The sequence below is a fragment of the Gorilla gorilla genome, chromosome 16 (assembly GCF_029281585.2).
Source record: "Gorilla gorilla gorilla isolate KB3781 chromosome 16, NHGRI_mGorGor1-v2.1_pri, whole genome shotgun sequence".
Lineage (NCBI taxonomy): Eukaryota > Metazoa > Chordata > Mammalia > Primates > Hominidae > Gorilla > Gorilla gorilla.
The window spans coordinates 49,820,459-49,842,917 of record NC_073240.2 but is presented as its reverse complement, the minus strand read 5'-3'; the positions used below and the strand labels follow the sequence as shown (position 1 = coordinate 49,842,917).

General features: G+C 37.3%; 1 protein-coding gene across 2 annotated transcripts in view; it reads left to right on the top strand.

Moving 5' to 3' along the window:
* SECISBP2L (SECIS binding protein 2 like) overlaps positions 1–22,459 on the top strand; it is a 58,061-nt gene that overhangs the window by 19,070 nt on the left and 16,532 nt on the right. The window contains exons 8-14 of one of the 2 annotated variants that reach the window (XM_004056157.5): positions 7,826–7,960; positions 9,756–9,836; positions 10,369–10,536; positions 10,680–10,821; positions 14,583–14,752; positions 15,535–15,667; positions 18,359–18,521. In XM_004056157.5, coding sequence (XP_004056205.1) covers positions 7,826–7,960; positions 9,756–9,836; positions 10,369–10,536; positions 10,680–10,821; positions 14,583–14,752; positions 15,535–15,667; positions 18,359–18,521 — 992 coding nt within the window. The remainder of the gene's footprint in view (positions 1–7,825; positions 7,961–9,755; positions 9,837–10,368; positions 10,537–10,679; positions 10,822–14,582; positions 14,753–15,534; positions 15,668–18,358; positions 18,522–22,459) is intronic. The other variant, XM_004056158.5, reaches the window with a different exon arrangement.

The window sequence follows — 22,459 nt, the reverse complement described above, 5'->3', positions numbered from 1 at the left end:
GTTGGAGAAAATTGATTAGGTATGAGATGAGTCATTTTAGATTTGTTAGTTACAGTGGTGTAGTGGATATGCACATTGAGTGATTTGGAAGTGAACTATCATGTGTAACTTTAAAATGGCTTAGCTAATAAACTTACTTAAATAATGAAACAAAATGGCAAAGTGTTGAGTGGGTATATATGGTACCATTTTTCTACATTTCTGTATATTTAAATATTTTATATGTTAAAAAAGGATGCCCTTTAATCCTGTTTCATTTGCCATGTCTTTTTCCCACATAAAAATTCAAAAGCATTTTGTGCTTTAAATATTGATTCTTTGATCTTAAGGATTGTAGCCTTGTCCACGTGTCTTTACTTGACTGTAAATACCCTTTTGTGCTAATGGCAGTGCCATAGTGATGGCTTGCCATGAGGTAGTCAGACAGAGCAGTTTCCTGAGGCCCAGAGGAACAAGGTGTAACTGCAGTACAGTAGAGCAGGCTGTGCACTGCCATGAACTACCCATAACTGTATCTTCCTGCTTTGGTTGGCTGTAAAATCAGGGAGTTGTTTAATGGTCATTATTTTTCCTTTTCATTTTTCAGATGGCCTTCTTGGATTCCTTAACTCTATTTAAGGAATTAAAACTATCATATGACTATATGGACATGTTCATCTGTGAATAAACTTAAATAGGAGCAAGTTACTAATGGGTTAAATATACTAACTCTTTGCCTGTTCCTTTGCCTCCCTGGAATGAAATACAGGTTGAGCATCCAAGAAAAAAGTTTCAGATTTTAGAGCATTTTGGATTTGGGATTGGGATTTTAGAGCATCTGAAACTTTTTTCTTTCTAGTCGACACATGATAACTGTACATAGTTATAAAGTATAGTGTGATATATTGATATATGTATATAATGTGTAATGATCAAATCAGGGTGATTAACATATCCATCATCTCAAACATAGATCATTTCTTTGTTTTGGGAACATTCAGAATCCTGTCCCCTATTTGAAAATAAACATTAAATTATTGTTAACTGTAGTCACTCTACCGGGGCTATAGAACACTAGAATTTATTCCCTCTATGTAACTGTAATTTTGCATTTGTTGACCAACCTCTCCCTATCCCTCTCCCTCAACCCTTCCCAGCCTCTAGTAAGCACTATTCTACTCTCTACTTGTAAGATCAACTTTTTTAGCTTCCACATGTGAGTGACAACGTGTGTTATTTATCTTTCTGTGCCTTGCTTATTTCACTTAACATATTGTCCTCTAGGCTCATCCATGTTGCTGTAAATGACAGGATTTTGTTCTTTTTATGGCTGAATAGTATTCTCTTGTTTATATATACCACATTTCTTCATCCATTCATCTGCTGATGGACACTTAAGTTGATTTCATATCTTGGCTATTGTGAATAATGCTGCAATAAAGAAGAGAGGTAGATATCTCTTTAACATACTGATGGCCTTTTCTTTGGATCTAGTAGTGGGATTGCTGGATCATATGGTAGTTCTTTTTTAGTTTTTGAGAAAACTTTATACTATTTTCTGTAGTGGTCATACTAATTTACATTCCCAAGATCAATGTGTATACGAGTTTCCTTTTCTCTGCATCCTCACCACCATACCAGCATTTTTTTTTTTGTCTTTTTGAGAATAGACATTCTGAGATGAGAAAATACCTCATTATGGTTTTGATATGCATTTCCCTGATGATTAGTGATGCTGAGCATTTTTTCATGTATGCCTTCTCTTGAGAAATGACTGTTCAAATCATTTGCCCATTTTTTAATTGAAAAATATGAAACTTTAGTGCCATGATGCCACAAGTAGAAAATTCTACACATAAGTACTTAACACAACTTTGTTTAATGCACACAGTTATTTAAAATACTGTATGAAATTACCTTCCGGCTATGTGTATAAGGTGTATGTGAAACACAAGTGAATTTCGTGTTTAGTCTTGGATCCCATCCCCAAGATACCTCAGTATGTATATGCAGATATTCCAGAATCTGAAAAAGTCTGAAATTCAAAACACTTCTGGTCCCAAGCATTTCAGATAAGGAATAACTCAACCTGTACTTTATATGTACCTTAACATTAATTAGGCTGTCAAAAAAAAAATAATTCACTCTTCCTTGTGGTTATTGCAAAAATAAATCATTTATGGCAAGCTTGTGAGGCAGTCTAACTTCATTTGATTAAAAACAAAAGAGCTAAAAGGGGAATCATTTATGTAGATTAGATAAATGAATTCTACCTAATATTTACATACGGGCTGAAATTTTCTGTTGAGACTGTAATTGCTAGTCCTACCCATGTTTACAGTTTCAGTACTATTGGTTTTGGTATCAGTAGCTCACTAGAGGGGAAATAATACTGAGATGAAAAACATTTTATCTCTTTCTCAAAACTTGATGAGGAATGTTAAAAGAACAAAAAAGAAAACTTTGCAAATATATATGGCACCAAAGAACTGGAGCCACATGTTTGACAATGTATTTGCTTTCTACTTCTGATGCTTTGTTATCCTTGTACTTTACTTAAGTGTATTTGTTTGATTTTTGATTTGTTTGATTTTTGAGATGCAGAATCTTTTTAAGTCAAAATGTTTTTCCCTGTTTGCAATTTCTGATTGTTTTTAGGCTCTAAACATCTTTTAGCAATCAAATAAATATTGACCTGTATGTTCTGCTACTTTTTATATTTCAGGGCATTTTTATCTGAGATTTATTTTGATCCATGGTAAAACAAAATTTTCAAAGTAGTTAACCAGTTGTCCTAACATTCTTTCCCTGGTTTGTGTTTCCATTTTAGTGATTTGCTGATTTCTTTCTTTCTTTCTTTTTTTTTTTTTTTTAAGACAGAGTCTTGCTCTTGTTGCCCAGGCTAGAATGCAGTGGCACAATCTTAGCTCACTGCAACCTCCCCCTCCCAGGTTCAAGTGATTGTCCTGCCTCAGCCTCCTGAGTAGCTGGGATTACAGGTGCCCGCCACCACGTCTGGGTAATTTTTGTATTTTTAGTAGAAACAGGGTTTCACCATGTTGGCCAGGCTGGTCTCAAACTCCTGACCTCGTGATCCACCCACCTCGGCCTCCCAAAGTATTGGGATTACAGGGGTGAGCCATGGCACCCAGCCTACTGATTTCTTATATGTTATTTTGGGGCTACTTGTTTTGTTCAGTTTATCATATTTTTGTACCTATACCATGCTGTTTAATTACAGGAGTTTTAAACATCCTTCTCAGTGTTTTAATATTGGGTAATATAGATCATTTCTTTAGTCTGGTATAGGTCTAATTTTAAATGATGGAAAGAATCCAAAAACTTGAAATCTTTTAAAACGGCTTTATTTGATGGAATAGGTTGAAAAGTAAAAGAGATTTTTAAAAAAAGATTATATACAATGTAAAAGTCTCATTTCACCTCTGCTTCTCCTTGACTTCTCCTCTCCCCCATACCTCTCCCACTTTGAGTAATTTCTTCCAGAGTTTTTTCACTTCATTATAAGTAAATAGAAGTATATATCTTATTTTTGTTCTTTCTTTACATAAAAGAGCATATCTACTCTGTTCTCTGCTTTGCTCACTTAACAGTGTATCTTGGAGACATTTTCATAATTTCCATATTACTACGTAAAGGGCTTCCACACTTTTTCCTTTTAGACAACTCATAATATTGTGTGGATATAATCTTGTTGATTTTTGTAGTCTTACCAGTGGACACTTGAGTTGTTTGCAAACTGTTGCTGTTATAGACATGCTGCTGTGTCATTTAGAAATGTGTATGTATAGAATCAGTTTCTAGTTAGGGACTGCTGAGTCAGAAGGTAAATTCATCTGTTGTTTTGGTAAATATCACCAGATTGTATCAGTTTGCATCCTCAACAACAATGTGGAAAGTGCCTAGTTTCATACGGCTTCAGATATAGTGCGTTTTCAGGATTTGGGGTGTATGCCAGTTAGATAAAAATTATGTTTTAATGTAGTTGATCATTCTTCCATGTGTTTAAGGAGCATTTGTATTTACTTCTTTTCCTGTGAACTTACCTGGTCCTATCCTTTGCTAATTTTTTGAATCTTGATCTACTTCTTTCTTTTTTGGGGTACATTTTAAAATCAGTTTGATCAAGTTTTTATCAAATTCCTGAAGTTACTTGGAGTCTTTAATATGTAATACAAGTTGCAAATATTTTGCTAGGTTTTCCTTTTTATTTTTTACTTTGCTCATTATTATCATGATTATTGCCATGCACAGTTTATTTTTAAAATAACATAAAGAAGTTTATATTTATAAATTGACTTTATTGGTCCTTTTTTTTTTGATGGCTTCTAAAGGGTTTTAAATCATAGTTGGAAGAGCTTTGCCCCGGGTTTTAAATCATAGTTGGAAGAGCTTTGCCCCTACTCTAAAGCTGTAAAGGAATTTGCTTGTTTTTTCCTCTAGTGTATTCATGGCCTTGCTTTTTACATTTAAATCTTTATTCCATTTGGAGTTTTTCTTGGTATATGATGCGAGATATGATCCTACTTTGTAATTTCAAAGTGACTTTTTAAAATCTTCCAGCACCATTTGTTGAAAAGTTGATCTCTTCTTCACTGACTTTAATTACCTTTATCACTTATTAAATTCCCAAATATATTGGAATCCATTTCTGGACTTTCTATTCTGTTCCATTGGTGTTTAAATTAATCTGTAAACTTAGAGAGAATCAGCTACCTTTATGATGTGTCATCTTTCTATGCAAAAACAGAATGTCTTCCTATTTTTGAATCTTTTTTTTTTTTTTTTTTTTTTTGAGACAGAGTCTTGCTCTGTTGCCCAGGCTGGAGTACAGTGGCACAATCTCAGCTCACTGCAACCTCCTCCTCCTGGGTTCAAATGATTCTCCTGCCTCAGCCTCCTCCCAAGTAGCTGAGATTACAGGTGCCTGCTACCACACGTGGCTAATTTTTGTATTTCAGTAGAGACCATGTTGGCCAGACTGGTCTCGAACTCCTGACCTCAAGCGATCCATCCGCTTCAGCCTCCCAAAGTGCTGGGATTACACGCATGAGCCACCGCACCTGGCTTGAATCATTTTTTTGTGTTCTTTAGAAGTGGTGTAAGGCAGGCATGGTGGCATGCACCCATAGTTCTAGCTACTTGGGAGGCTGAAGTGGGAGGAGCGCTTGAGCCCAGGAGTTTGAGGTTACAGTGAGCTATGGTGGCGCCACTGCACTCCAGCCTGGGCGACAGAATGAGACCCTGTCTCAGGTAAGCAGTTAGTCAATCAATCAAATAAATGAAAGTGTTGTAAAGTTTTCTTTAAATAAGTTTGTACATATTCTTAGTGGCAATTTCTAATTTTTTTCCTATTTATTGTAAATGGGGTATGAAAACTTTAAAATTTTTAAATTAATTTTGTGCTACTCATTTAAGAATTTTAATACATATTCAAAGCCGTAGCTTCTGCTTTGTTTTGTTCAGTATACCCTCTTTCTATCAACAAAACTCTTTCTTAGAAGAGCTGACAAAAAGTATTTCGATGTCTTGAGGTTATTGATTCATTCATGAGTTTATTGGAGTACTTGCACATTTGGCTCACATGAACTTTGTTGGGACCATTAGTTTGGGGGTTTTAATTTAATCCTGGTGCTTTATGTCTCGAAGTGTAAGAATCAGGTTGCGTTTGTTTTTAAAGGAAATTGCTTTACCATTTGTAACACCATTAATGCATATATACTAATTCTGGTTTACAACAGCAAGCGTGAGAATTCAGGTGGTTCCAGGTCTTTGTGTGCATCTGTTTGACTTCAGAATCCAAGGCCTGTGTACCAGCACCTTCTCTCCAGGTCTGCTTCCAATTCACAGTTGTTAGAATTTTGGAGTAGCTGTTACTGAAGATTATACTTTTCATATATTTTAAGTGTCCTGGTTAAGAGGGGCATTTACTGTTAGCTGCATTTGGTACTTAAGAGAGGTAACTTGAAATGTCTTAAGAGTCTTAGAATGCTTAATGTTTTTTTTCTTGCCCATATGACAGTTGAACATTTTGCATATTCGTTAATGGGATTTTTTGGTCTGTTTTGGCTGCTATAAGATAATGCTATAGACTCAGTGACTTATAAACAACAGAAGTTTATTTCTCTCAGTTCTGGAGGGTGGGAAGTCCAAGGCACTGGCAAATTCGATGTCTGGTAAGGGCCTGCTTCGTGGTTCATAGGTGGCTGTCTTCTAGCTTTGTCCTTATGTGGTAGAAGGGGTGAAGGAGGTCTCTGGGGTTTCTTATATGAGGTCACTAATCCTATTTGTGATGGCTCTGCCCTCATAACTTAATCACCTCCCAAAGGCCACACTTTCATATACCATCTCATGGGCGGAGGGAGTATTGGGATTTTAATACATGAATTTTAGGAGATAGAAACATTTTAGTCCATAACATACAATGATAATACTAATTTATGTGATTGAATAAAAGCTTATTCTCTTAAATCTTGGAAACAAGATTTGTATTAAATAATTCTCCTAATTGTTTTATCGATTTTATAAAAAAAAACTGCAAGTATCAGAAGACTTACAGTAGTTAAATTAAAGAGTAGCTGGGCACGGTGAATCATGCCTGTAATCCCAGCACTTTGGGAGGCGAGGCAGGAGGATCCCTTGAGCCCAGGAGTTCCAGACCAGCCTGGACAATATAGGTAGACCCTGCTTCTACAGAAAATAAAAAAAATTAGCTGGGTGTGGTGGTGCACACCTGTGGTCCTAGCTGTTTGGGAGGCTGAGGTGAAAGAATCACTTGTGCCCAGGAGGTTGAGGCTGCAGTGAGCTGTGATCACACTGCTGCACTCCTGCCTGGGTGACAGAGTAAGATCCTAATTGAAAAAGTAATGTAAAAGGCCAGGCATGTGACTCATGCTTTAATCTCAGTACTTTGAGAGGCCAAGGTGGGAAGATTGCTTGAAGTCAGCAGTTTGAGACCAGCCTGGGCAACATAGCGAGACCCCTGTCTCTACAAAAATACAAATAAAACAATTAGCTGGGTGTGGTGGCATGTGCTTGTAGTCCCAGCTACTTGGGAGGCTGAGGCAAGAGAATCACTCGAGCCTAGGTGTTCAGGCTGTAGTGAGCTATGATCAAGCCACTGCACTCCAACCTGGGCAACAGAGCAAGATCACGTCTCTAAAAAAAATAAGTAAGTAATATGCAGTTTCCCCCCTGTGGTAACATCTTGCAAAACTATAGTGCAATATCACACCCAGATATTGGCCTCGATACAGTCAAGATGCAGAACAGATCCATCATCACAAGGACCCTCCTGTTGGCTTTCATAGCCATACCAACTGCTCCTTATCCACTAGAATCCACTGATCTATTCTCCCTTTCTAATTTTGTTTCAATAATTTTGTATGCCTTCACACAGTCTTTTTGGGATTGGCCTTTTTCACTTCCATGGTTCTCTGGTTGTTGAGTTTATCAATACTGTAGTTTATTCCTTTTTGTGGTTGATACAGACTTCTATACTATGATCTGGATATGCCACAGTTAGTTTAACTGTTCACCCACTGTAGAACATCTGGTTTGTTTCCTGTTTTCACTTTTGTGAATAAAGCTGCTAATAAATATTCATGTCGAGGGGAAAAAAGCAATGTGCATTAATTGTCTCATTTTTCTATTTTTCTTATAAGTACCTTACTTGTCAGAAACTTGATCTTTAAAATAAGTGATGCACTTGGTGAAAATTTATTGAGTTGTACACTTGTGTGTACTTTTCTGCCAGTATGTTATATATTTGAGTGAAACATTTATTTAAAAATAATTAGATTTTTTTTCCCCTCTGGGGTTTACTTAGGTTGGATTCAGATGCCGAGGACACAGTACTTCCTCAGAAAGAAGACAGAATTTGCAAAAGAGACCAGATAATAAGCATTTAAGCTCTAGTCAATCCCATAGAAGCGATCCAAATTCTGAGTCTTTATATTTTGAGGTATTTTTTTCAAACTCTATTTGTAAGCTGTTATAGGAAATGTTCCCATTAAGAAATTAATTTGTTACATTGTGAACATTATGAGTACTTTTTATGTCTTAACATGTGATTCTAGTATTAAATTATAAATTACTCAGAAGTATTAACTCATTTTTGTCTTGGTTATATATATTTCATCTAACATTAATTTTACTGGTGTTTATTTTTATACATTTTTGTCCTGTGTGTTCATCATTTTGAGGTAATGTATAGAAGTAGAACTTGATTTCATGTGGACTTTATTTAGTATGGAGCTTTTTCACTTAATTTTTGTTGTTATTCAATCCATTTGAAAGGCTTTTCAGATTTGAGTAGTTCAGTCTAGTTAAGTTGTGCTGCCAGCCAGGAGAATTTTAGAGAAGGAAGAAAAATGTTTTACTTTCTCTGATAGACAGTTCATATCCTAATTGCACTGTTATTCATCTAACAGATTCTTACTGGTGGTCTAGTATATGTGTGCAGTGTAAGTAAGGTGCTCTGAATGATACATTAAGGTGAATAGACCTGCTATCTTTGGGAAAGTTGCTGTGTAGTAGGAGAACATAGGCATATACACACCTAATACTTAGTTGAGTGTGGTTAGAGTTGAGCGCAGAGACAGGTCACTTTGGGTTTGTGGCAGGGTAGGTAACATTTGAAATGAATTTAAAAAACAAATAGAATTTGTATGTGTCAAGATGTTTTTCACCACACATCTCCGGTAACTCATTTGAGTAACTCATTTTGGTTGGATCATAAATTCTATTAAATGAGTTAATAGATGGAGATTAAACTGGAAAACTTGCTTGAGGTCAGAGGACAGAAATCAATAATATGCTGGGCGTGGTGGCTAATGCCTGTAATCCCAGCACTTTGGGAGGCCAAGCGGATCACCTGAGGTCAGGATCACTTGAGGTCAGGAGTTCGAGACCAGACTGGCCAACGTGGTGAAACCCCATCTCTACTAAAAATACAAAAAGTTAACTGGGCGTGGTGGCAGGTCCCTGTAATCCCAGTTAATTGGGAGGCTGAGGCAGGAGAATTGCTTGAACCCAGGAGGTGGAGGTTGCAGTGAGCCGAGATTGTGCCATTGCACTCTATCCTGGGCAACAATAGTGAAACTCCATCTCAAAAAAAAAAAAAAATCAGTAATATGTTAGATAAGTTTAGTAATTGAGCCAAAGGACTTGAGAGTATATCTCAATTATTCTTTCAAGAATAGTTTCAATATATCCAGATCTGGCAATTGTAGTACATGTACTCAACTGTACTGTTGGTTCTATACTTATATTTAAAGATATTAGGTATAATTTTCAGGATAAAGGAAGATATTAATAAATTAATTTCAATGGAAAAGATGTTTTTAACCTTATTGACAATCGTGTGGAGTAATGCAGAACAAGGAATATATTAATAAAGTTTACATGAAGCTGTCTGTTAAACACTTTTTCAAATTATCTGAATATGATAAAACCCAGTTTGAATTTCTTTTCAATTACCCACCCATCTGAAGGTAGAATTATTAATAAAAATGAAATAGTAGGTGCAGAAATCCAAAAAATGGACATGTGTGGATACGCCCCCATCCTTGAATAATTAAATTGTTTATGTTTTAGCATGTGAGAAATGACATTTCCTCTTTAAGACCGACTTTGAATAATTCAGTAGTAGAATACAAGAAATAACTTCCTCATTTTTCAATACTTCTAAGCATTATAAAAAGTTTTTTTAGGAGTTTTCCTTGAACTCTTTTTACTTAAAATGTGAAACATTTCAGGATGAAGATGGGTTTCAAGAACTAAATGAGAATGGAAATGCTAAGGATGAGAATATTCAACAAAAACTTTCTTCTAAAGTAGTAAGTAACTCTTTAAAAAGAAAAGCAAAATATGACATCTTTTGAACAATGGCTATGTTGAAGGGAAATATTAAAGATAAGTGTAAAGGCACATGGAGCAGCAGAGTGTGCAGGAGATGGTGTTTAGTACCTATCTTTAATATTTCTTTCCAGCATAGCCTGAACAAAGATAATACCCTATGAAATCCACAGTTCTATTACTAAAATACCATTAACTAAATGATATCATCATACAACATACAGTCTGCACTGAAATTTTCCCAACTGTTGCAAAATTTTACTTTGGATGTAATTTTGTTTTATTTCATTCAAGGATCCAGGCAGCCATCACCCACTGCATTAAGCTGTTTTGTCCCTTTATTATTTCCCAGTCTGAAATGGTCCCACTGTCAAATCCTGTTCTTTATGACATTGAATTCTTTGAAGAGTCTAGTCCAGTTGTACTGCAGAACATCCCACATTCTGGATCCTTTTTCCTTATGATTGACTTTTATGGGATCACTAACAAATGTGTTTTTTCTGGTTATCATAGTTGGATGATTTACCTGAAAACTCACCAATCAATATAGTTCAGACTCCAATTCCCATTACCACCTCAGTTCCTAAACGTGCAAAAAGTCAGAAGAAGAAAGCTTTAGCAGCAGCCCTTGCCACAGCTCAAGAATATTCAGAAATAAGTATGGAGCAAAAAAAATTACAGGTACATATTCATTTTTATGAACAAATGTGATAGTTTACTTGCTAGGTTTGATGGAATAGATAGGAGTGATAAATGTAGTCATCTTAAAATGCCACAGTTTCATACTGTAACAAAAAAATTAATTTTTTATATTTATTTTGTAGGAAGCTTTATCAAAAGCAGCTGGAAAAAAGAATAAAACACCTGTGCAGCTAGATTTAGGGGACATGTTAGCTGCTCTGGAAAAACAACAGCAAGCAATGAAAGCACGGCAAATTACTAACACCAGACCTCTGTCATATACAGGTGATATCATTAGTCTGAGCAATTTGCTGTTTGTCTCTGGTAATATATGTTAGATGTTGTTAATCGAAATTTTTAAAATTTTATATATGTATGTGTATATATATGTGTGTGTGTGTATACATATATGTATGTGTGTTTGTGTGTGTGTATTTTAAGTCAGCTTAAACCGCAAGCCTTGAAATTGTCCATGCTCCTTTCCACACCTAGTCCTTTAACACATCCTGTCTGTCCTGCCTGCAAAACATATCCATACTCTTAACTACTCACCAGATTTCCTGCCACCACAGTAGCCCCCATTATTGTATCATACTAGACTGAGTAGCCTCCTTACTACTACTTGCTTTTCCCTCCCCACAACCCCTCGTCTGCATTAAAAGGAGTGACCTTTTTAAAATGTAAGCTGGATTATATCACTTCACTGCTCAGAATCCTCTAATAGTGCTTCATTTCACTTGGCATGAAGCCAGACTCCTAACTAAAGCCATATTTTAGCTGACCCTATTACCTTTTTGCCTTCGTCACCATTCTCTCCTAACACACTCTGCTCTAGCCGCATTAGCAGTCCTCAGACACACCCAGCATGATCCTAGCTCAGTATCTGTGGGCTTGCTATTCCCTTTTCCTGGGGTGCTCTTTCCCCAGGTATCAGCATAGTTTGCTTCCCTCAGGTTCTTTAGATCTCTGCATAAATGTCAGTTGGTATGCATTTTGACTCACCCAAATTTTTTTCTTTTTCAAAGATTGAAATAAAAAAATCACAAGTAATCTGACTCTTAAATTATCCAGTTTAAAACTCAGTTGCATACAAGGGTTTTGATCAGATTGTGTGTGTGTGTGTATGAGAAAATGATCTGGCTTTCTACTGAAACAGTAATTTCTATTTTAACAAACCTTGTCAGATTTAGAGCTCAGCTTTTCTGTGTTCCCTCATTTCTTTTCATAGTCTTTTTTTAGAGGGTGAGGAATAGAACAAAGGAACAGGAAAGGTACCAATGTACAGCACCAGCACCAATGTTGAGAGGCAAAATTGAATTTTGTGTTTCTTCTGATCCTATGTGAAGGGACTATTACTTATTAGACAGAAAGATAAATTACAGTGTATAATTTTAACCTGTGTGCAAAATGTTTAAACCTATCTAGTTACCGATCCACTATCAATCTCTGTTATTACAATAGTTATTTGTAATAACTATTATTACAAATAGTACTGAATGTATATAAAGCTTTAGAGTTGCATGTTGAGATGGGCAGAGTGGCAGTAATCTCTCACTTAAGAGTGAAAATAGGGAATAAAACTGAGAGTTGGCAGTGTTCTGGAGGCGGTATGCCCTAGTAGCTAAAAGCAGGGGCCCTGGAATCAAGTTGCCTTTGTTTGAATCCTGTTCTTCCATGTGTTTCATTGGCAAGTTACTTAACCTTCCTGTGCTTCGGTTTCCTCACATTAATATGAGAGTACCTACTTCAGGATTGTCTTGAGAATTAGATGAGATGATATATGTAAAGTGCTTATAGAGTATCTGGGTTATAATCACTCAATAAATGTTTAATATTATTATGGAGACAAGATTGTTAACCTGTGATACTTCAGATGGCTTATTGTTACAACTTCAATTAATTTAGCAACTGTTAATATATATGTTTATATGTGTACATATATACAGTATATATAATGTCTATATTATATACATATATACAGTATATACTGCTAAATATATACGTTTATATATTTATACATATACTGTTAATATACGTAAATAAACATTTAGCAGTTGCTAAATGTTAATATGATTATATAATTACTATGAATTATATAACTATATATTGTTTTATATATAATATCTTTTTAATATATATACACCCATATATACACATGTTCAAGAAAAGGATGAGACTGATCATGATGAAAAAGAATTATAGGGAAATGATGGATCTGGAAACAGGTCAGTGATAACTCCAGACTCTGTCTTGAATGACTGTGGTGGTGATAAGGGCTGCAATGTTACTACACAAGATAGGGATTATAGAAGAATTTTGTTGGGAAGAGCAGATGCTGCCTGTTGTATTTTAAATGCTAGCATGAGAGATTCTGGTGGTTCCTATTTAGCATATAGTTATGAATGTATGTATAGCTTAGGTTACAAGTCAGTGAGTTTCAAATACAGATGATTGTTGAAGTTGTGGAAATCAGATTGTTGGGGGAAAGAAAAATTAGGAAAAAGATGTTCACAGACAAAGCCTTGTGGAATGCTCACATTTAAAGGATAAGAGGAAGAAGAACAAGAAACATAGATTTGAGAAAGAATAAGAAAAATAAAGGAGTGTAATGTTACAGAAGGCAAGGATAGAATTTTGAGGAAAAGGATGTAGTCCTTGGTACCAAATGCTGAAGAAAATTAGAGTAGAGTGAAGAGTCAGAGAATTGTATTTGGCAATTGCAAGATTATGTGTGACCTTGACAGTACGTTTCAAGAGAATGGATTGGGCAGAGGTCAAATTGTAATGATTTGAAAAGTGATAATGAGAGAAAAACTGTTTTGAAGTTTAGTAGGGAAGGAAAGGGGAATGATGGCACCTTAGCTTGAAGGGAAGTCAGTCAAGGGAAGGGTTTAGTTGGTGTGCCTTTTTAAAAAACCCTTTCTTTTTTTTAGATAGAAGATTCTAGCATCTTATTAGGGGATCAAGAAAAAAGTCAAGGGTCAGGGAGGAACTCGAAAGATGCAAGGGTATAGGAATAGAGTTAGATCTTAGAGGAACTGAGATGGGATATTAAGAATAAAGACAGTTGGTGAGCCTTGGACAGGAGTAAGGATGTCTGCCACCTCCTTTCAGGTGGTTTGTAAGTTTATATTGGATAGCATCTTCTCAGTGAAGTGGCAGGAAAGCTCTGCTAGAGTGAGAGGATTGAGGTTGGGGATTTAGGTATAGTAAAGGATTGGAAAAAGCCAGTGGAAACTGAGGGTATCAACCAGACATAAAAGAATTACTCAGGCCGGGTGTAGTGGCTCACGCCTGTAATCCCAGCACTTTGGGAGGCCAACGCGGGCGGATCACAAGGTCAAGAGATTGAGACCATCCTGGCCAACATGGTGAAACCCTGTCTCTACTAAAAATACCAAAATTAGCTGGGCGTGGTGGCACGTGCCTGTAATCCCAGCTACTCGGGAGGCTGAGGCAGGAGAATTGCTTGAACCCAGGAGGCGGAGGTTTCAGTGAGCCGAGATCGTGCCACTGCACTGCAGCTTGGGCGACAGAGTAGACTCCATCTCAAAATAAATATATAAATAAATAAATAATAATAATTACTGAATGAAGCTGAGTGCAGCTGAGTGGGTAAAATCATCATTCTTTACTGACCAACTGAAGTAAGGAGAGAAGTGATTAAGATATCTTACATAAGGACAAATAGCAGATTCAGTGGGAATAAGAAGGGGTGCAGTATTGTGAAGTTTCAAAGGTAGAATGGTTCTGACTGAAGACCAGTTGCAAGGAATTGCCATATTTGAGGGTTGTACAGGAGAGTAGAACTAATTATTTACCCCTATAATGGACTTCTAAATTGGTTAATTGCATTGGCTTAGTCTCTAAAGGATAGGTAAAAGCTGTATCTGAGGGACACTGCCTAGCCATGTATAGTGCTCCTACTGTTATGATGTCGTTTTTTCCATGGGAGGAGGATGTTCTTGTTTTTGTAGTTATTGGAAATTTTGAAAGTATGTGGGATTGGCCCTAATAGTGAAACTAATGTTCCTCTTTGTTTTTAGTGGTTACTGCAGCTTCTTTTCACACTAAAGACTCTACTAATAGAAAACCTTTAACCAAAAGTCAGCCCTGTTTGACATCCTTTAATTCTGTGGACATTGCTTCTTCTAAAGCAAAAAAAGGAAAAGAGAAGGAAATTGCAAAACTAAAACGACCCACAGCACTTAAAAAGGTAAACCAAAATCTGGTGGGATATTTATTTTATACGATGAATAAGGATTTTAATCTGTTTTGTAAAAGTAGGTTGTGGTGTCTTAGCCAACAGATTGTTGTGAGAAGTATTCATACACATGAATCTTGACGATAATGTGTTAATTTGAAGCTCAGGATATCATCAGTATCATGACTATCTTTCTGTGTAGAACAGGGCCCTGGAAAATGAATTATTTCTATAAGGTTAAAAAAAGATAAATATGTAGTATCCCAAAACATTAGACTCCAGGAATCAGAAGCCCTGGATTTCAGTACTAACTTCAGTGCTTGCTACACATATCATTTTAGGCAACCATTTTACTCTCATCTTTCTCATCTATAAATTGGGGAGCATATTTGATTTAACTCACTATTGTTAAAAGGGTCAAAATGAGATAATTCGTTCCAAATAATTGAAAACTGTAGAATGTCAATCAAATGTAACTGTATGACCTGGGTTCCAAACTTTTTAATTTACCCTTTTTTTTTTTTGGAAACTCTAGTTTGCCACCTAGGATTTAAAGCATCAGATATGGTTTGATAGCTGTATATTCTATAACATAATTGCTTTTCTTTATTTTGTATGCAGTACTTCCTTCAACTTACAGTGTCTGAAATTACATTTGCCTTTTTGCCAGTTAGCCAAACTTCTCATGTTCATGTTTAAGTGAACTACCATACCTGTGTTATAATGTATATTGTCATCATTTGTACACAGTTGAAGAGTAATCAGTAATTAAAGACTAGTGTAATGACTTTTAGGTTATTTTAAAAGAAAGAGAGGAAAAGAAGGGGCGCTTAACTGTGGACCACAATCTTTTGGGATCCGAGGAACCAACAGAAATGCACTTAGATTTTATTGATGATTTGCCACAGGAGATTGTTTCCCAGGAAGGTAAGGAGCTCCCCGTTTCTCCTCTTCTCATGGAATGGTCTGAAATATTTTAATAGATATGTAAGCTATCACTAGTTAATGCTCCTGATTGGAAGACGTGCTCCATATTTTACATAAATCTGTTTATTCTTCAGAGTGGTTTCTTTTAAAGATGCTTTTGTAGGGAGATGGTTAAAGAGAAGGGGACAGGTATTATATAGTAGGCCTATGACATTTTTGAGGCTTAAATCCTGAATTTGTAGTGAATTCTCAAAATTAAGATGCCACGAATGCATGAGATCTCTGGAATTGTCACAAGTATTTTCATTTTGTTTTCTTTTACGTCCAAAATACTGTTGGCTATCTTTCTTTTTAGGGCTACTTTTCATTGAGTCATTTTTGTTGATTTTCTTGCTTTCATGGAATTAATACATACGTCACAATGCAATTGCAAAGCAGAATCTAGTTGGTCAGTAAGATTCAGTGTCATACAGTAAGTAGCAACACATATGATTCCAGTTGGTAACTTAGTAAAACCGCAGATTTCTTCTAATATTTATACCACCATAAAAGAAAGATTTTTCTGCTAGTATATCTTTATTGCCCAACTTTTTGCAACACATTTAAATCTGGTTTACACATAGATTAAGCAACAATGTTTCATTGTTTTTAGAAAAATGAGTTGATTTCTAAGGATTGTTCACTGGGGACATGTTTGTTTAGGGTTCTGTTTTATTCTCAATTTAATGATTCCCCATGTTTTTAGGTGTAATCATCCATCCATTCATTCAGCAAATGTTTATTGAATGCTTACCCCATGTATTTCAGTAACTAGAGTGGCAGGAGGACGTTGGGGAATGTAATAAAGATATATAGTAGACAGGTCCTGCTGTTGAAGAGCTTACAGCCCAGTAGGAAGGTAAGAAGATACACGTGGGCTGGGCGCAGTGGCTCACGCCTATAATCCTAACACTTTGGTAAGCCAAGATGGGCAGATCACTTGAGCTCAGGAGTTTGAGACCAGCCTGGGCAACAAGGCAAAACCCTGTCTCTACAAAAAAATACAAGAATTAGCTGGGCATGGTGGCTCATACTTATAGTCCAAGCTACTTGGGGGACTGAAGTGGGAGGATTGGTTGAGCCCAGGAGGTTGAGGCTGCAATGAGTGGAGATCATGCCACTGCACTCCAGCCCGGATGACAAAGTGAGACCCTGTATCAAAAACAAACAAACAAAAAAACCAAAACACCACGTGTAACTTTGCTAATTAATGGACTAGATATACAAATGCGAACTAATTTCCTGAGTTTAGCTGTTTAGGAAAGAAGCAATAACTAAACGAAAGAGACAGTAGAGTCAAGAAATGGCATTTAATAATGTGGCTTCTTGAACACAGAAGCAAAGACCAAATAAGAGAGAGACCGGCGTGGTACCTGGAGAATCAGGAGTGGTGTGGAGAGGGTGAGGTAGAATTTGTCATTGCCAGCAATAATGGGAAGTTTTAGATTGTTTAAAAAAAAAAAAGATTTCTAAGAAATAGTTGGAAAACTAGAAATGAAGAAGTGAGTAATGTGATCTGGCAAGAGGTGTGTGTGTGTGTGTGTGTGTGTGGGTGTGTGTGTGTGTGTGTGTCAGTCAGAGTCTCTGTTGTTGCCCAGGCTGGAGTGCAGTGGTGCGATCTTGGCTCACTGCAACCTCCACCTCCCGGGTTCAAGCGATTCTCCTGCCTTAGCCTCCCGAGTAGCTGGGACTACAGGCATGTGCCACCACACCCGGCTAATTTATTTGTATTTTTAGTAGAGATGGGGTTTCACCATGTTGGCTAGACTGGTCTTGAACCCTGGACCTCAAGTAATCTTCTGCCTTGGCCTCCCAAAGTGCTGGGATTACAGGCATGAGCCACCATGCCCGGCCTAAGAGGTGCAGATTTTTTCTCTTTAATTTAAATTCTCTGGGAATACATGTTTTAGATAACGTATATTCTTCCTCATCCCTGTGGAGACTTCTGGGCTATGCTTAACTTTTGAAAGAGAGAGGGGGCCGGGCGCAGTGGCTCACGCCTGTAATCCCAGCACTTTGGGAGGCCGAGGCGGGTGGATCACGAGGTCAGGAGATCGAGACCATCCTGGCTAACACAGTGAAACCCCGTCTCTACTAAAAATACTAAAAATTAGCCGGGCGTGGTGGCGGGCGCCTGTAGTCCCAGCTACTCGGGAGGCTGAGGCAGGAGAATGGCGTGAACCCAGGAGGCGGAGCTTGCAGTGAGCCGAGATCGCGCCACTGCACTCCAGCCTGGGCGACAGAGCGAGACTCCGTCTCAAAAAATAAAAAATAAAAAAAAATAAAAAAAAAGAAAGAGAGAGGGAATGTTTTTTTTTTAAAGAGATGGAAGTCTCACAACGTTTCTCAGGCTGACCTCAAACTCCCAGATTCAAGCGATTTTCTTGCCTCACCCTCTCAAGTAGCTGGGACCACAGGCATGCACCACCTCACCTGGCTAAGAATATACTTCAACAGACAATAGGAGAATTTAATTTTTGTAGTGTATGGAACATGTTTATTTGTGATATGAAAAATGCCCACCTTATTAGCTTCTGGAAAATTTGGAAATGACCCAAAAGACAATGGCCATTCTAAATTGCATTGATCAACGTAGAACTTTTCAGCATTTGAAGTTTCTAAATTTTTTCCCTTCACTCCACATCTCCACAGATACTGGACTAAGCATGCCCAGTGATACTTCACTCTCTCCAGCAAGTCAGAACTCTCCATACTGTATGACACCTGTGTCACAAGGCTCTCCTGCTAGTTCTGGAATAGGCAGTCCAATGGCATCTTCAACAATAACCAAAATCCACAGCAAAAGATTTAGAGAGTAAGTTTTATACTCATTATTGAGGTTGAATAGTTTAAGGATCTTGATTGTAGTTCTGAATTTAGTATTGTCATTGTTACTCAGTGAGTCAAGCAGACAAAAGACCAGAGATCTTTAACTCCTTTCGGATTTTGTTTAACAGCTGGGTTTATTATTTAAAGCATTGCCTTCTGTCAGCTGTTAGTATTCACGTGAGAGTGATCTGACAGTAAGTATATTCTCTTTATATCAGATAGTATTTCTATTCTAGAAATCTAGACTCTTAGTATCTTATATGTTAAATGTTGTACTATCAGTTTTCCTCCTACAAATGCTTTTGCTTTTTTGTTTATATTATTGGCCCTTCAAAAGATCACTCTAACCAATTAATAGGTTTCTAAGACCCTGTTATATGAAGTGAACCTATTACATAAAGCTATTTGTGCAAGTATTTCTAAGTTCTTAAATTGAGATAACTGGGGGGATCACAGAATATGATACCCCATCTGTGAATAGCTTTAACAGTTATTGCTGTGAAGGATTTTAAGATTTTAACATTTATGTTGATGAATTAATTTTACCTTTAAAAATGACATATGAAAGAATCCCAGGGTGAAAGTATAATCTATGTGAGTCCAAATTACATTGGTTTATTCTGTTCCTTTTCCCTATACCATTGTTTTTGAGCAAATACTTCCTGCCTAGCTTTGGAAAGTTAATTAAATGTCAAATCACAGATCTGGAGCAAATGAAACACTTGGGGGATAAAATGTTACATATGTATGAAATTAACAGCTTGAAGGAAAAAGGGAAAAAAAGAATGAAGAAAATTGCATTTTGGGATGTTCTAGTCTTTGATTGCATTCTTCAATTTGGCACACTTTGACAGTAAATGTTCCTCAATCTCTGCATTTATATATATTCTTCTGAAGTAGTGTCATTCTTGTACTTATTTAACTATTTTTCACAGAAATACAAAAAATTCCCCTGCAAACTTTTTTGCACTAAAGAAGAACAGGCACAGATTTTCCCACTATATAATATAAAAGTAGAAATTTGCTTGCCTTGGTTATTCATAGATAAGAAACACCAATTCTCCCTATTAAGTACCTGCTTATGGTAGACATGAGGGGTGATTACTAGAAAAGATGGAAAGAGTATACAGGAGAAGTATATACTTAGATGACTTCTTTATCCCAGAAATTAGGTACTGTAGTGGCCTCACGCTTCTGACTTTCTGTTTCTCACACTATAGTCAAACATAATCTCAGAGAGCCCTACTCATTTGCTTTGTCTGATGTAAAGGCATGTGATTTTTACCTCATGACCTCTTTGGTTTTGGCTTCAGTTTAATTATTGAGTTCATCCTCCATAGCCATAAATTTTCGGAGCTCTAGGCACTCTTGAGGCCATTTTACCTAGTTCCTTACTTTTATGACTGAGAAAGCCAGTGCCCAGAAATCTATCCAAGCCCAGAGGAGGAATTGTTGGTAATAGGACATTCAGTTAGAAATTGTATATATTTCCTACTAGAAGCATCTTTAGTAACTCTTTACCAAAATCATTATGTTTGTTTTTATCTAATAGCAGGTTGTCATTTGGTTTATATCCTTAGGAATTTAATAATTAGTAATTCTGATAGTCTTTACCTTAGGTTAACTTATCCTTTACATAAAATCTATCTGAATCGAGCTCGGCAAAGCTGCTGTAGCCAGACTGCCTCTTTAGATTCCTCCTCTCTGGGCAGGGCATCTCTGAAAGAAAGACAGCAGCCCTGGTCACGGGCTTACAGATAAAACTCCCATCTGCCTGGGACAGAGCATCTTGGGGAAGGGGCAGCTGTGGACGCAGCTTCAGCAGAGTTAAATGTTCCTGTCTGCTGGCTCTGAAAGGAGCAGTGGATCTCCCAGCACAGCGCTCAAGCTCTGCTAAGGGACAGACTGCCTCTTCAAGTGGGTCCCTGACCCCTGTGCCTCCTGAATAGGAGATACCTCCCAGCAGGGGTTGACAGACTCCTCATACAGGACAGCTCCACTGGCATTTGGTGGGTACCCCTCTGGGATGAAGCTCCAGAGGAAGGAACAGGCAGGAATCTGCTGTTCTGTAGCCTCCGCTAGTGATACCCAGGCAAAAAGGGTCTGGAGTGGACCTCCAGCAAACTCCAGCAGACCTGCAGCAGAGGGACCTGACTGTTAGAAGGAAAACTAGCAAACAGAAAGGAATAGCATCAACATCAACAAAAAGGATGTCCACACAAAAACCCCACCGAAGGTCACCAGTATCAAAGACCAAAGGTAGATAAATCCATGAAGATGAGGAAAAACCAGCGCAAAAAGGCTGAAAATTCCAAAAACCAGAATGCCTCTTCTCCTCCAAAGGATCACAACTCCTCGCCAGCAAGGGAACAAAAGTGGACGGAGAATGAGTTTGACAAATTGACGGAAGTAGGCTTCAGAAGATGGGTAATAACAAACTCCTCCGAGCTAAAGGAGTATGTTCTAATTCAATGTTAACAAACTCCTCCGAGCTAAAGAAGTATGTTCTAATTCAAAGCAGGGAAGCTAAGAACCTTGAAAAAAGGTTAGAGGAATTGCTAACTAGAATAACCAGTTTAAAGAAGAACATAATAAATTACCTGATGGAGCTGAAAAACAGCACAAGAATTTCGTGAAGCATACACAAGTATCAATAGCTGAATTGATCAAGCGGAAGAAAAGATATCAGTGATTGAAGATCAAATTAGTGAAATAAATCGTGAAGACAAGGTTAGAGAAAAAATAATGAAAAGGAATGAACAAAGCCTCCAAGAAATATGAGTCTATATGAAAAGACCAAAGCTACGTTAGATTGGTGTACCTGAAAGTGACGAGGAGAATGGAACCAAGTTGGAAAACACTCTTCAGGATATTATCCAGGAGAACTTCCCCAACCTAGCAGGACAGGCCAACATTCAAATGCAGGTAATACAGAGAACACCACAAAGATACTCCTTGAGAAGAACAAACCCAAGAGACAAAGCATCAGATTCACCAAGGTTGAAATGAAGGAAAAAATGTTAAAGGCAGCCAGAGAGAAAGGTCGGGTTACCCAGAAAGGTAAGGCCATCAGTCTAACAGCGGGTCTCTCTGCAGAAACCCTACAAGCCAGAAGAGAGTGGGGCCAATATTCAACATTCTTAAAAGAATTTTCAATCCAGAATCTCAAATTCAGCCAAACTAAGCTTCATAAACAAAGGAGAAATAAAATCCTATACAGACAAGTAAATGCTGAGAGATTTTGTCACCACCATGCCTGCCTTACAAGAGCTCCTGAAGGAAGCACTAAATATGGAAAGGAAAAACCGGTACCAGCCACTGCAAAAACATACCAAATTGTAAAGACCATCAACACTATGAAGAAACTGCATCAACTGAGGGGCAAAATAACCAGCTAGCATCATAATGACAGGATCAGATTCACACATAACAATATTAACTGTAAATGTGAATGGGCTAAATGCCCCAATTAAAAGACACAGACTGTCAAATTGGATAAAGAGTCAAGACCCATTGGTGTCCTGTATTCAGGAGACCCATCTCACATGCAAAGACACACATAGGCTCAAAATAAAAGGATGGAGGAATATTTACCAAGCAAATGGAAAGCAAAAAAGAAAAAGAAAAAAAAAAAAAGCAGGGGTTGCAATTCTAGTCTCTGATAAAACAGACTTTAAACCAACAAAGATCAAGAGAGACAAAGAAGGGCATTACATAATGCTAAAGGGATCAATGCATCAAGATGAGGTAACTATCCCAAATGTATATGCACCCAATATAAGAGCACCCAGATTCATAAAGCAAGTCCTTCGAGACCTACAGAGAGACTTAGACTCCTACACAGCAATAGTGGGAGACTTTTTTTTTGAGATGGAGTCTGGGTCTGTCACCCAGGCTGGAGTGCAGTGGCGCGATCTCAGCTTA